The sequence below is a fragment of the Tupaia chinensis genome, unplaced genomic scaffold (genome assembly GCF_000334495.1).
Source record: "Tupaia chinensis unplaced genomic scaffold, TupChi_1.0 Scaffold000270_2, whole genome shotgun sequence".
NCBI classification, from domain to species: Eukaryota; Metazoa; Chordata; class Mammalia; order Scandentia; family Tupaiidae; genus Tupaia; species Tupaia belangeri.
Genome location: NW_006159751.1, coordinates 1,591,780 through 1,607,699, shown reverse-complemented (window position 1 = coordinate 1,607,699; position 15,920 = coordinate 1,591,780). Strand labels below are relative to the sequence as shown.

General features: G+C 36.9%; 1 protein-coding gene across 2 annotated transcripts in view; it reads right to left on the bottom strand.

The window, feature by feature from the left end:
• Window positions 1-245: 245 nt before the first annotated feature.
• Window positions 246-15,920, bottom strand: part of RAP1A (RAP1A, member of RAS oncogene family) — an 85,247-nt gene continuing 69,572 nt past the window's right edge. For both annotated transcript variants that reach the window (XM_006149592.3, XM_014588229.2), the window contains exons 5-8: window positions 14,147-14,287; window positions 11,081-11,224; window positions 5,375-5,490; window positions 246-939 (exon numbers count right to left, since the gene is read on the bottom strand). In XM_006149592.3, coding sequence (XP_006149654.1) covers window positions 5,404-5,490; window positions 11,081-11,224; window positions 14,147-14,287 — 372 coding nt within the window. In that variant the 3' untranslated portion in view covers window positions 246-939; window positions 5,375-5,403. The remainder of the gene's footprint in view (window positions 940-5,374; window positions 5,491-11,080; window positions 11,225-14,146; window positions 14,288-15,920) is intronic.

Below are 15,920 nucleotides of genomic sequence, written 5' to 3'. Positions count from 1 at the left end.
TCGAGAGAATATACAAAACTATTCTATGTAGTCTGATGTATTTCACTGTATAATAGGAATAAATATATCTAGAACAGAAAGTGTGAGATCTGTTCATAGAGAAATCACCAGTTACTCAGTATAGTTTAAAGCCAAGTGTTCTGCAGCCATCAGGCAGAAGGGAGCTACTGTCGCATTTAAAACAATGTGGTCATTATAAAATAAAGTCCTTAATTCCATAAACAATAACAAAACACACAAACCAATGAAAATGTACTAAAATTTAATCATCCATAAAAGCTGTAATTTAATCTGACAGTAAAACACAAGAAGCAATATTAGAGTTGGTTTAGTATATTATATATTTTAGCTTTGAAAGCCATAGAAATCAGTTATCCCAGTTTTTTTTCCTATAAAAGACCCATTTTTCCAAAGCATTATGCACAAACAATTTTAATTAGAATATAATGACAGATGATACTTCATATTTTTTTAAATATAAAATGAAGTCAATGACTCAAAAAAGTTATCTGCTGCAATGAGTCTGAGGGGAAATTTCATAATCTTTATCATTACAGATATAAAGTTTAACGGTTCAATTTTTAGTGCTTGACAGGGAGGAATCATGATAAAAAGGTCAATATGAAATCATTTGATTATAGTAGCAATATCTAACATTTGAAATGCATCCATGCTCTTTTGTATAATCATATTAGAGTCAAGTATATTTATTTTCACATCTGTTATAACTGCTATTGCAAAGGAGAAATACTATTGTCTTATTTTCCAAGAGATATACACAGAGCAATTTTTTTTTCTCCAGGGAACTTGTGCAAACCAATATAAGATCTAAATTCTTCACATAATATATAAAACAGGAGAAGCCTCTTCAGATTTGTTTTTTTGAAGTCTGGAATGCTGGCACTTTCCAATTAGGCAACAGTTCTTCATTCCTGTATTCTAAAACAAATGAACAGAAATAGACAGACAGACAGACACACACACACAAACAAATACGATTAAACACCTGATGTGGAAACATGGAAGTAAGCAAGCAGAAATCCAATAATATAGAAAACATGACTTTGGCTTATCATTACTAGAAAACTTTATACTGAATAGCTACAGTAACAGGGTTATTTTAAATACCTTTTTCTTTTTTTTGAGAGAGAGATTTTTGCTATAAGGTGCGTGCAGTCGTCTGTGAGACAGAGAGAAAGCAAGAAATCACCCCCTGGGGAGCTGGCTACGCCGTAATCTCTTGTCCTCCATTCTCTTCCTAGGATTTTGGGCACACACGCACGCACACCCAGCATGAGTTTCAAGCCTCCAGTTCTGGGACTAGAATGATGGTCAGCCATGTGGGAGTCCAGCACCTTAACCACTATACCACCTGTGGATCCCTAAATACCTTTTAAAAGTCATTAAAAATAATCAAATATAGAGAAAGAGTTCATAGCTAGGAGGAAGTCTATAAACAACTTTAGCTCTCCTCAGTTTTATTATACCTAATGTTTCACATTGTATCTGAGAGTACTGTCAAGAGAAAAGCAATGATATTTCTTTTCTTTAAAGAACTGCTTTATTCAAATTTCTTTTTTCTTTCTTTCCTTCCTTTCCTTTCTTTTTTTCTTTCTTTCTTCTCTCTTGTTCTCTTTTCTTCTTTCCTTCCTTCTTTAGTTTCCTCTCCTTTCCTTTCCCCTCCCTCTCTGTCTCTTTCTCTCTCTTTCTCAACTTGACCAGAGAAGGACAAAGAAAAATAGAGAGACAGTGAGAAAGTAAGCTGCCAGGTCCGGTCGGCCATGTGGGAGTCCAGCGCCCTTAGCCACCATACCATCTGCTGGTTCCGTGATATTTCACTTCTATTCTTAGACCACTTTATCACTGTATATACTACTTTTAAGGCAGGGTAAAGAGATGATACAGAAAGAGCTGGTCCCATATCCATGGGCAAATATACCAAAGGTAGCCTCTTACTGCTCAGCAGAAGAATATTAAGTTAAAGGAAGAATTCCTCATGAAGGATTTCTCTCAAAAGTCTTTAAAAATGGGATATATAAAAAAGAGATTAATATGTTCCTATACAATTTTGCCTAAAGACTATAAACTAGATAAGCACTCCCCATAGTTCATGTACTCTTAGTAAAAACATTTATAGTTGCTATTTAAATCTACCCTTTATCTCAATACTTAGAAAAGTATAGGAAAGGACCAGCCAGTGACTACCAGCCAGTAGTTAAAGTGGCTATATCCCATGTGGTCAACTGCACAGTTTAAATTCCATGGTTGAAAAGCACACTGGGCGCATGTGTGTGCATGTCCAAAATCCCAAGAGGAGAAGGGATTGCAGCATGCCCTCCTCGCCCCCCCCGCCCCCTGCCAGGGGTGTTCTCCCCCACCATCCTTCATTACTTTGACAGGCACCTGTGCCCTATAACAAAACTAAAAAGTACAGGGCAACTTGGCACTTCAAGTCTACAATCGCAATAAAATGCACTGTAAAGTACTCTGATTGCTAAGTCACCTATTATTTGGTATTAGCAACATTCACAGAGATCTCAAGTGATTTATTAGAGTTTAAGAATTTACACAACCAGGATGAAAGCCTTATTTCTAGATCTAGATCAAGATTTTTCCTTTGTAAGGTAAAACTCACCATAGGCAGAAGTTGGCACCTTTTCCTTTAAATAAAACTAAAAGTACATTTTCTTTCTTTTTAAGAAAGAGTTTTGCTATAGGGTACATGCGCTTGACAGAGAGAAAGAGACCTATTATTTGGTATTAGCAACATTCACAGAGATCTCAAGTGATTTATTAGAGTTTAAGAATTTACACAACCAGGATGAAAGCCTTATTTCTAGATCTAGATCAAGATTTTTCCTTTGTAAGGTAAAACTCACCATAGGCAGAAGTTGGCACCTTTTCCTTTAAATAAAACTAAAAGTACATTTTCTTTCTTTTTAAGAAAGAGTTTTGCTATAGGGTACATGCGCTTGACAGAGAGACAGAGAGATAGAAAGCAAGAAATCATCCCCCAGGGGGATGGCCACACTGCAATCCCTTCTCCTCCACTATCCTCCTGGAATTTTGGGCACATATGCACATGTGCCTGGCATGAGCTTCAAGCCACCAGGTCCAGGACTCAAACCATGGTCACTCACATGTAGGAATCCAGCAATGTAATCATTACTCTGTCTTCTGATCCCCAAAAATACATTTTCTAAGAAATGAAAATTAAAGTAGGGTTGCCTAAGGTAATGGTGTCAATAAGCTAGTCAACTGTAAGAGAGCTAAATAATACATTTAAGAACTAGAACTGAAGTTCTCATTTTCCCTACCCTTACCTAAACAAACATCAGTGATCTTCACAATAATCACTTTCAGGGAAATGATGATCTAACGTGATCAAATCAAGATTTCACTACAGTAACCACTGGCTAGAAGCTATTTTTCCTAAGTCTGATTACCAGAGACAAACACCGTAACTTTTCCTTTCTGCCCACTTGTCCTCTACTTTCATTTTAAAAGGGGATACAATTACTCAGTTGTTTCCCTTTAGAGAGATGCTTATTCATATCTCTAAGGAAGTACATGAGTTAATTTGGAGTTGTGCAAGAGGTAATCTACTAAACGGACTCAAGAGACTCAGTACAACCAGCTGTCAAGTGAGAAGAGTTTACTTTCTTCTAACTGGACCAATTTTGGTAAAATTCATAAAATTAGCATCAAATTACACCACAAATCCACTTCATGAAAATATTCTTTTATAGTATTATTTACAGAGTTATGAAATAAAAACTGTTCAGGAGATTTAAATACATAATTAAAAGAAGAAAAGCAAATGATCCCACAGGGCCTGGTTTCTTACTTGATAGGCAGCTTAACTGCCTCCATTAATTTCTCTCCAATGAGTCCACTTAAGGAAAACTGACGTAGTACTTAGAGTAAACTACTTTGCAGCCTACAGACGAAACGTTTATTTGAAAGAAGTTACCTGCAGCTAAGAAATACTGCTATACAAAGTATACACCACCTGAGATCCATTAGAATGGCCCAGTTAAAAAGACTGACAATATCCATTTTGGGTAGGATATGGAACTTATAAACTGCTGGTGGAGGTGTAAACTAGTACAATTACTTTATAAAACTTTCTAGTAGTAGCTACCAAAGTTGTCTGTATGTATGCAGGGTCTACATAGTTCATGGAAAATGCATATTATGAAGAAAATATGCATAGATTTCAAAACTTTTTGCACCAAAATAAACTTTTTCGAGTCCCCTCATATAATACATAATGTAGTCATCTGATTCCTAGAAATACACCTAACAGAAATGTATGCACATGTGCACAAAGACACGCACAGGAATGTGTACACCAGAACCACCCAGGCCAGTTCCCACAAAGGAAGATCAAATGTTCATCAATAGCAGAGTATTAAAATATGTTGCTAATATAGCCATACAATAAAAATGAGCTACTGCTAAATACAACATGGATAATTCTTTTTTTTTTTTTTTTTTGAAAGGGTTTTTGCTACAGGGCGTGTGCACTCGCCAGAAAGACAGACGGAGACAGAGAGACAGAAAGTGAGAAATAACCCCCCCAGGGGGGCAGACCACACCCCCCTCCCTTCTCCTCCATTCTCCTCTCGGGATCTTGGGTACGCACACACACGTGCCCGGCATGAGTTTAAGCCACCGGGTCTGGGACTCAAACCGTGGTCAACTACATAGGAGTCCAGCGACATAGCCATTACGCTAACTGCTGGTCCCAACATGGATAATTCTTGAAACATAGTTTTAAGTGAAAGAAAAGCAAGACATAAAATAGAAGTTTTGGCTTATATAAAATTCAGTGAGGTAAAACTATCCATGGTGTTAGAAATCAGGACAAAGAAAGCGTGACACACGAACATACACACACACACAAATATACACACACACACGTGTGTATGTGTGTGCATGTTCATTGTAACATAATTCATCAAATGTGCACTAATGACTTTGTTTCAGAGGAACCACTGTTTCACTTTAATTCAGCATGAATTTGGGAGTCATCTAGAAAAGCATTCCGTTTATTCCACCATGTTTAGAACACCCACACTGTAGCAGGTGCTGGGATGCAGAGGCAAACTAAATAGACATAGTCCTTGCCCTCCCAGAGCTAGAATCTCAAGGGGAAAGGGTAAATTGTCTAACAGGTCATGTACATACAAGTTACCTATCACATTTACAAATTACAGAGACTTAGAAGCACCCTAAGGTGGTTCTAAGAAGCACCTTACAAATTACAGAGACTTAGAAGCACCTAACAGGTGCGACGAAGTGGTTAAAGCTGGAGAAAACCCAGAATAAGAGGATGTGAAAGACTTCTACTCTGTTTTTAGCAACTTACCTGGCTCAGAGCTGCTGCTGACTACGGGTCTAGAGCAGCAGACACGATTTCTTTTTAGGCTTCTTCTTTTCCACTGGTGTTTTTCTATTTATCTGTCTGACCAGGTCATAAAATATCTAAGTAAAAACAAGAGAAAAGTACTTATTTGACCAACATTTGAGACCTGGCTCCACACAATCTTGGTTCTGTTAAATACTATTCTGCTCTTGCATCTGTATTTTGCTGCTTTGTTTTGAAGTCAGCTTTCTTAGAAGCCCTAGCTGATTCTCAGTCAGGATAAAGACTTACATATTTGTGATGAAGTATGAAATATACTTGTTCTTAGATATTTAGTATTAAATTAACAAAAATAATTGGTAGTAAAAAGTAAGGTAATGTAAACTTCAAACTTACTTAAAGTTAGAAGGATAAATATTAAGAACTTCTACCCATTCTTTGCAGATTCACCAATTAGTAACATCATGTTACTTTTATTTTATCAGTTTTTGCTCTCTACACACACATACGCTTGCACACACACACACACACACACACACACACTCATTTTCTGAGCCATTTGGGAGTAGTTTGCGTACACAGCTCCCTTAATAGTTGAATGTATATTGGGGCCAGCAGATGGCATAATGGTTACGTAGCTGAACTTCCAATGCAGTCAACCGTGGTTCGAATCCTGGACAAGCAGCTTAAAACTCATGCTAGGCATGTGTGCATGCATGTGTGCATGCTCAAGATCCCGAGGACAATGGAGAAGGGACTGCAGCATAGCTGTCCCCAGTGAGGGGTGGTTTCTTGTTTTCTGTCTCTCTCTGTTTCTTTGGAAAGCACATGTACCCTATAGCAAAAATCTCTCTCTAAAAAAAGTTGAGTGTGTATATATACCGAGAACAAGGATGTTCTCTTACATCACCACCTTATAGTTATCACATTGAAGACATTTAAGCATTGCTACATTACTCTGTATTAACCATAGTGCAAATTCAAATTTTGTTAATTATCCCAATAATGTCCTTTAACTTTCTTTTCAAGGGCTGCATCCATTCAGGATCACACAGTACATTTATCTCCTACTATTTTAGTCTTTTAAAAAATCTGGAAAAGTTCCTTGGCTTTTGTCTTTTTAGGACATTGTAATTTTTGAAAAATAAAGGCTAATAATGTTACAGATCTTCCCTCAACTTGAGCTTGTCTGATGTTTCCTCATGTTTAGATTCAGATTACACATTTTTTTGGGAGTAAAACAAAAGAGATGTTGTGTCCCTCTCACAATATAACATGTAGAAGGACGTGACTTTGTTTCCCTTTTCTGGTGATATTAATTTTGCTTAAACAACTAGAAAAAGCCCACTGATTCTTAAAAAAATAATACCTGTTAATAAGTCTTTTGGATTCATTTCTGGATGAAAAGAGCAAGTATCAAAGGCAAAGCCCAGCTGTGGTGGCATACAGGTCAGGAGGCTGGAAGCAATATGGGAGTACTGGGACTGGTTCCTTGGCCAACCTGAACACACTAGGTGTGATTGTGTAATCCTGGCCAATTGGGAAACTGAGGCAGGAGGATGGTGACACATCAAGATCCTATCACAAATACCTTTGTCTCACTGTTTTCTTCTCTCTCCTCATCTCTCTCGCAAAAGAAGAAAAAAAAAGTGTTACTTATTTTACAGGAGTAGATCATTGAAATTTTGATATGTTTATATGTAATAGTAGAGAGGCCAAAGTGTTGAAACCTGAAATGATCGGTGAATTTGGTTCTTTGCTATGAAATGTAAACACTCATTTACTAATGACCTAGAATAAAAATAATCATCATAGAAGTAATACAGTTACTCACTTGGAGTAAACAGAACTTTGCAGAAGTAGATTTTTAAAAATACACTGACTTTAAGGGGCATTACAAGGACAGTAGGCAAAATATGAAGGCATATCAAAATACAAATATATACCAACAAGGATGGTATCAACATTAATTTTTCTTTTATAATTATGTCATGGTTGTGGAAGAGCTCTGATCTGAGAATACACATACTAAAATATCTGGGAGCAGGGCCAGCTCTATAGTAATGGTTAAGTGCTGGGCAGAGGAAGCCAGATCCCACATGGCTCACCAGGGTTTGAGTCCTGGTCTCAGTGGATTACATGTTAGGTGTGTGCATATGTGCTCAAGCCCTACTGGGGAGTGCTTCCCTCACTTCCTGGGATGTGCACATGTTTGTTGGCATAAAGAAAAAAGCAAAACAAAAAAACGCTAAATTTTTTTTCCTTAGGAGTAAAGTAGTGATTTGAGCAAACATGGTAAGATGTTATTAACTAGTAAACCTGGATGAGGGGTAAACAGAAATTTTTTTTATTGTTCTTATATCTTTTGAGGAAATTAAAAAAATATTTTTTATATTTTTTCCTACATTTCTTTAAGATGGTAAACAATTACTTTTTTTTTTTTTAAGTTTATTATAGAGCCCACATGCTTGGCCAGGAGAGGGAGGGAGGGAGAAAGAAAGAAAGAAAGTGAGAAATCACTCCCATGGGTATGGCCATGCAACAATCCTTTCTCCTCCATTGTCCTCTTGGGATTTTAAGTACACATGCACATGTGCCCAAGCCACTGGGTCCAGACTCCAACTGTGCAGTCAGTCATGTGGGATCTGGTCACCTTAACCACATCACCAGCTGGCAGCCGGCCCACTACATTTCTTTAAGATGATAACCTATTTGCCTTTGAAAATGGTCCAAAGATTAATACTAAATTGCTAAAGAGAAAAAAGAAAAAAAAAAGATTTATTCCAAATCTATGACTCATTTATATTTTTTTGGTTCCATCTTTTCCACTCCCATCTTCTTCAAACCATTTAACTCTCTACTGCCTTATTTCTTAGAAGTGTTTGAAAATAAAATGTATGAACAAAACAGTAGTGTCTCTATAACTCCGATGTCCAAGTTATCACTTCCACAACTCTGAAGCCTTTATGAATTTTATGTACAAAAGCCCTTGGCTCAATGTATAAACTGTAATCGGAAAAATAATTTTAAAAAGTATAACTTAAAACAGAAAGCTAATCAAAATCACACATAGTTTCTATATCAGTTTCTTCATGTTAGCCAGTTTCTGTCTCTGATACTATACAGAAAGATAACTGATTTTTGTAGTATTATTCTAAATTATTTCTTTGGAAAACATTGCCTACCTCACAGCAGCAGATGGTTCAGTGATGAGGGCAAGTTCGAACTATAATATTTGGTTAGAAATGCTGAAAGTCCCCAGCCTAGGGTCCTCCTCATCTCTCTGAACTATAGAAAAATCTAAAGGGAACACAGAATAGAGTTTCTCAATCCCTCTCTCAATCCTAAATTGGGATGTCTTGATTCCAATCATTATAGCAGCCTCAGCAAAGAACAAATCATTCTTGATTAAGACTGATGTGATTCTGGTATAGCTATATACTACTTTGGAACATTGCAAAAAAGGTGTGCGTAAGGATTAAAACAAAACAAAACAAACTACCAGAGAGTTAGAGGGTTATGTAGCCAAGCAGTATGTCCTTGTCTGTTTTCAAATTTGAGGATAAGAGTTCAATCTTGTGAAGTATTATCTCTCTATCTTTAGGCATCTGGAAATCAGACAAATTTCCACAAGGCATAAGCTGCATGAGGAATCATTAACTAACAAAGGAATCCTGTAGCTGGATTATCAGGCAACAAAGAGAGGAACATGAAAAGAAACTCAGTTATACTCTCAAGAATTTTTAGCATGAAGTCTGCATATTTTTTTTAAAAAAGTAAAAGTGCTTAAGATGGCTTTTGTTTTGTTTTTCTATGTTTGTTTTATAAATCCTCATGTCAAGGGCCGACCTTAACAAGACTGCTGTGAAAAAGTAGCTCTGCTGCATTGGAAACTGCCACCCAAGGGGTTTAGTAGCTTGTAGGTCCCCACTAACAGGTAATGCTAAAGATAACAAGAGTTCCTCTCTGTTATGTTCTTGTTCCTGAAGAGAGAGGTCCTATGATAAGATCCTGGCCCAAACCAGCCCCAGCTGAGCCTGATGAACTTGGTGGGCAGGTACTAGTGAGGATGAGACATTCCAAAAAGAACAAACCAGATCCCTAGGGCCAACCATCCTGCAGATGGTGCCCTTGCAATACTGTCCCACTAGCCAAGCACATTCACTGATCCTAAAGTGATCTTTTAAAAAGTTTATTTTATTTTTCAAAGAAAAATAAGACTGTATCATCAGTCTTTACTTTTTTTTTTTTTTTTTTACAAATAATCTCTAGGAAGCTGTAATTTTATGACAGAGAAAGCTGACGCTAGAAGCATACCATATTTCTTTTCATTTATTTGACAGTAAACAGGAAATAACTGCTGTGGAATATCTTAGCAGGACCTGTTACCCCATTAGGATATAAACTTCATTAGGGCAGGAATCGTGTCTGTCTGGATGACTGTTACCTGGCTAACTAACACAGTGCTAGAGACACACAGTAAGTACTCATTAAATATTTGCTGAATAAATGACATTTATAAATTTCTTATTTATAAAAAATAACTGTTAAAAATGGTTTTAGCTAAAAAAGTAAACTTTGGCATTCTATATTATTGTAATACATATATATATATAACACAGGATTTGGAGTAAGGCTAATTTTTTTCCTGCCTGGTGTTTAAAGTAATTTGATCACTTAAAAATTCAGGTTAATAGTTTACAATAATATTATAAGTCATGGAAAAGAATCACAGGCCAGCAAGAAACATTAAATAAAAGTATAGGACTCTGACAATCTAACACACTCTTACTCTCATCTATGTTTTAAATAATCTGAATGCTAAGTGATTACCTGTGATGCTACAAAGAAGTATACAGACAAGAGAAAGGCCAGGAAAGAAGTCCACAGTGCTGTTTTTGTTCTTAAAAAATATGCTAAGATTAAAAAAGTGAAGAAAACCTTTTAAGTTTTTATCTGATTGATGTGGGCAGTTGGGGATTGCATTTTATTTTTTTTAGGGGTTCACTACACTGTGGTCTCTTTACATCTAGGCATACAGCTAAGTTGCTGAGCATTCCTGTCCACAGTTATCATCTCAAGATAGTGGAAAGTCTAACTCAAGGACAAAAACAAAAACAAAAAAGCCTTATGCACCTGCTTCATCAGGCCTCAAGGACTGAATGAGTTACAACTGTATGTCCACACTCACACGAATGACCTACTTTGAGACATGTACCAAAGGTACATAAGACCAGAATACCACATTCTGTAATATCCATGAAAGTAGTAGTATCTTTCTGTGCAACATAAGTTCATTGTAATAACTACTGTGGTTTTTGTGTTTTCTTACTTGACTTTACAATCTACTGATATTTATACACACCTGGCTAGATAACTGTTACAATACAGGGTGATGTGACATGTTTCACATTCCACTTTCTGCAATATCATTTAGATGCTCAACAAGACCTTCATACATGTTCTTCGATTCTAACACCCTCTTTGACAATAAAGTAAATGTAAATGTCTTTATAGCCATCAAAGTGATCTTATGCAAGCTAAGATATATGAATTCTAGGAATTACTTACTTTTTCTATAAACTGATAGAATCAAGATTGCTCAAAGAAAACCAAACATTTTTCTTTAAAAAAAGATTTTGACTGTTAATTTAAAGCAAAGGAAACAAAAAAGGCACGTGTTTGTGCTGCCCAGCAGCTCTAAGTTACCTCGTTAACGTTGATCTTTGACTTTGCAGAAGATTCTAAAAAGGCACAGTTACACCACTGTCTTGCTAAATTCTGGCCCTGTTCTTTGCCAACTACTCGCTCATCTTCCAGGTCACATTTATTGCCAACCAAAATCATTGGAACCTGTGGGAAGGAAATAACATAAAATGAGCAATAACATACCCATTACTTAAAGTCTTCTTTTAGAAACAAGAAATTACCTGCCACTGTCTAAAATGTATTAGTTAAAACTATAAGCTTCACCAAGTGCTTAAAAGGTATACATATGTGTACTGGGGGGAGACTTCAGGGGAAAAAAAGAGTCTGTGTATATATATATATATATATACACACACACACACACACACATACTTTCCCATATTTACCACATCCACATGTTACATTATTTTAAGAAAATTAAAAAATCTTCATATAAACCATTACTAATAGCTGGATTCAAAGAAAGAATGTCCTGCAAAACAGAAGAGCATAATCCTTGGGACTAACTGTTTTAAGTACTTCATCTCACAGGTCTAGTAAATGCCAAAAGTGGTAGCAAGACCAATACAATAGTAGGTTCTATTCTATGTTTGACATTTAGACATGAAGAACCATTTAGTAGAGATGTTAAAGAGGACTACCAGTAAAAGTAAATCCACAAAGCAGTTATGGCTTCCCTTTTTCTCCCTGCCATAGATACTTGGCTATATTCACCTACAACTCTCTATTTCCAGTAAAACAGATAACTAGTGAACTGCATTCATTTTCTCAACTAAAGGTGTCTACAGAATATAGTCATTTGTTTGTGAGGTGATGGACACTATGTAAAAGAAAGAATTTAAGGGACATGGTAGACTTTCTACCTAAAATAGGTATTTATCACAATTTAGATTAAACACACTAGGCCTCTACAACTCATCTCTTTCAGTTTATCATGTGGGATAATAGGATTAACACTACCATAGCTGAGTGAGGTGGACAGAACTGCCTATGAAAACAAGAACTTTTTTGGATAAATTACTCATGGACAGGAAGAAAACTATTCATTAGGTTACAGCTGGTCATGAGTCATGCAGTGTAAATATCTCTAACATACAATATTTTAAAAATAATTTTATTAATCATTGATTAATTATCATCATTATTTTAATGGAACAGAGACAGACAAAGAGAGAGAAAGGGAAATTGAGAAAACAAGCCACCAGGTCTGGGACTCAAACTGCAGTCAGCCCTGTGGGAATGAATCCAGCACGCTAACCACCATACCACCTGCTGGCCCCTTGCCTACACTATTACCCAAGGCTAAGGTCCTAACAAAGATATATATGAGGAGGACTTCAAAAAGATCATAGAAAATGCATTATTATAAAAAAGCTATGCATGGAGACCAGCAGATGACATAGTGGTTATGTTGCTGGACTCCCATGTAGTTGACTGTGGTTTGAGTCCTGGACCCAGAGGCTTAAAACTCATTCTGAGGGAACCAGCAGTTAGCGTAATGGCTATGTCGCTGGACTCCCACGTAGTCGACCGCGGTTTGTGTCCTGGACCCAGTGGCTTAAAACTCACGCCGGGCGTGTGTGCGTACGTGCCTAAGATCCCAAGAGGAATGGAGGAGAAGGGATTGCGGCGTGACCATCCCCCCTGGGGGGTGATTTAAAAAAACCCCTCATTCTGAGATGTGCGCTTACATACCCAAAATCCTGAGAGGAAAATGGAGGAGAAGGGATTGCAGCATGGCCATCCCCCTGGGGGGGGGGTGTGATTTCTTGCTTTCTGTCTGTTTCTCTGGCAAGTGCACACACTATAGCAAAAATCTTAAAATGAATAAATAAATAAATAAATAAAACAACTTTTATGCATGGGATTTCAAAATGTTGCATCAAAATAAATTCATATTTTAATCCCATTTAGAAATATGTATTTATTTAATTTTATTTGTCATTATTATTATTTCTAATTTGTTACAGGACACTCATGCTCATGAGACAGAGAGAGAGAGAGAGAGAGAGAAAGTGAGAAAGCCAGCTGCCAGGTTCAGGACTCAAACCGCAGTTGGCTATGTGGGAGTCCAGAGCCTCAACCACTGTGCCATCTGCTAGCTCCATTTAATTCCATTTTTCTTTCTTTTTTTATTTTAGAGAAATTTTTGCTATAGGCGTGTGCTCTCACTAGAGGGACAGAGAGACAGAAAGTGAGAAATCACCCCCTAGGAGGATGGCCATTTCTTCATTTCCTTTCAAGATTTTGGGTATACACACACATGCACCCTGTGTGAGTTTGAGGCTGCCAGATCCAGGATTCAAAACGTGACTGACAACATGCAAGTCCAGTGACATAATGGTCACACCATCTGCTGGTGCCTTAATTCCATTTTCTACAAGCTTTTTGAAGTCCCCTTAGATATGCTCCCACTAATAATTAGTACACACAAAAACAGCAAGAAAGACAAAAAATGAAGTCTTATATGTTAATTCATAAAACTGAAAAGGAACTCTTTGTAGCTCAAAACTGAGCTAAACATGTAAAACGCACATTTCATTTGTGCAAGAGAAAAAAGAGACACAATAAATACAATACCATTCATCAAACAGAACTTCTAAACAAAATTAAAATTTAAAAGTCCAGTTTATTAAAACCTTTAATATAACTCAAAGGAAAAACTCCACCGTGTCAATGGAATTTTAGAAACAGTAACATACCAGCATGGGTCTTAACAATGTTCTCTGAACCCTGTTTCTGACATAATTACCACCTTTCAAAGCTTGAGACCCATTTCTACCGAGGATTCTTTGACTCCTTTCTTTCTCTATTGCACTTTTAACCCACATGGCACAATGAGTGCTTTAATACAAAGGCCCTCATTCTCTAAACATCTCAGCTCTAAATCTGTAGGTTACTTTTGAGAGCTTTTTTTTTTTTTTTTTTTTTGTGAGTGAGGAGAGGTCACAGGGGCTCTTCTAGGCAAGCAGTAAATACCTTCCAAATCCTCTATGGATAGAGAAAACAGGTATTTGTATTTGGCAATAGAGAGATGGCAGTATGTCTTATTGAGAGAATACTTACATCTTCTGTGTCCTTAACTCGTAAAATCTGTTCTCTCAGGTCCTGTAAGTCGTTAAACGTGGACTGAGCTGTAATAGAATATACTAGTGCAAACCCTTGGCCATTCTTCATATACAAATCCCTCATTGCTGTAAATTGTTCCTATAATAAAAAAATATGCAATTGTAAATACATATATGTTTCTTAAACATATATTAGACTAATTCAAAACAGAATAATGAAAAGCAAGTTACTATATATTTTTTTATATGCTATTATGACAGAAGACACAGATGTAATACATAGTTTCCAGCAACTCTGAAGTAAATGTCTCTGTTCTTTCCTTAGGTGACTAGAAATAATGACAATGAACTGAAGCATTGAAAGGAATCCCTAACTATGTTAATTGCCTTTGTGTGATTTAGAAGCACTGTATATAATTCTTTTATTTTTTTAACATTAGATCCTAACTAATTTTCATCCTAATTAATTCTGCTTGGCAAATTATTGACACAACTTCTGCTCAAGTGGAAACAGTCAGGTATAAACCCAGTACTGAACTATGACTAAATCATCAGCATAAGCAATCTTGGTATCTCTACTGGCAGATTTTATTACCTTAACCATCAAAAGATACTTTTTATAAGAGCTCGTTCATATATTTTTACTTTTCCCCCAATTCCAAAACTTTCAGAAAGGAAATGGGATAGAACAATGGCTATCTATCTCCTTCAGTTAGATTCACTAATTGTTAACATTTTAGCCACTGAGTTTTAGTCACCTCAAATTAAAATTACCCTTGGTTTAAGCCTATTTCTTCATATTTGGTGACAATCATTACTATGTGTTACAATTATAGATGTTAATGCAAGGAGGAATCTTAGGGTTTTTTTTTTTTTTTTAGGTTTTAGGATTTTACATAGAGTACAGTCATGCATTGCTGAACAGAGATATGTTGTGAGAAATGTCAGGTGATTCTGTCACTGTACAACATTATAAAATATACTCGCACAAACCTCCCTGGTACAGCCTACTACCATCTATGGAACTACCATCGTTTATGCAGTCTGTTGTTAACCAAAACATGATTATGTAGTGTGAATGTAGTAAAGTACATAAGTAAGAAATTAAAAATGTGTTTATATTGGGTCTTTTCCTCTCTCTCTCTCCCTCGCTCTCGGAGAGGTTTTTGGTATAGGGCACGTGTGCTTGCCAGAAAAACAGAGAGACAGAGAGACAGAAAGCGAGAAATCATCCCCTAGCGGGGATGGCCACGCCGCAATCCCTTCTCCTCCATTCTCTTCTCAGGATCTTGGATACACATGCACACACGCCTGGCATTGAGTTTCAGCCACCAGGTCCAGGACTTGAACCATGGTCAAATACATGGGAGTTCAGCAACATAGCCATTACACCAACTGCTGGTCCCTATATTGGGCCTTTTTAACTATAGATTTTGAATCTTTGCATTCTGGGATGCATTAAACATAAAATAAGGCCCAAATCTACAAAGTTTCTTAAGCTCTTTCCTGTTGTGGCTCCTGGGCTCCCCACCATCACCATGTCTATGCTGTGTCCTACACCTGAAGTAGTTTCAGCTGTTTGACCTGACCCTGGCTGATGCGCTCACTTTCTCCAGGGAGTCAGCAATGCTGCCACTCAAGTCACTCCCCTAGTTTTAGATTTCCAGCTCTGGTGTGCCACAGGATTATGGCGGAGCACGCTATTCTGCTACCAGTGCACTTTCTGGGAAAGGTGTAAACACTGGAGTTTCCCTGGATTTTTCATTTATAAA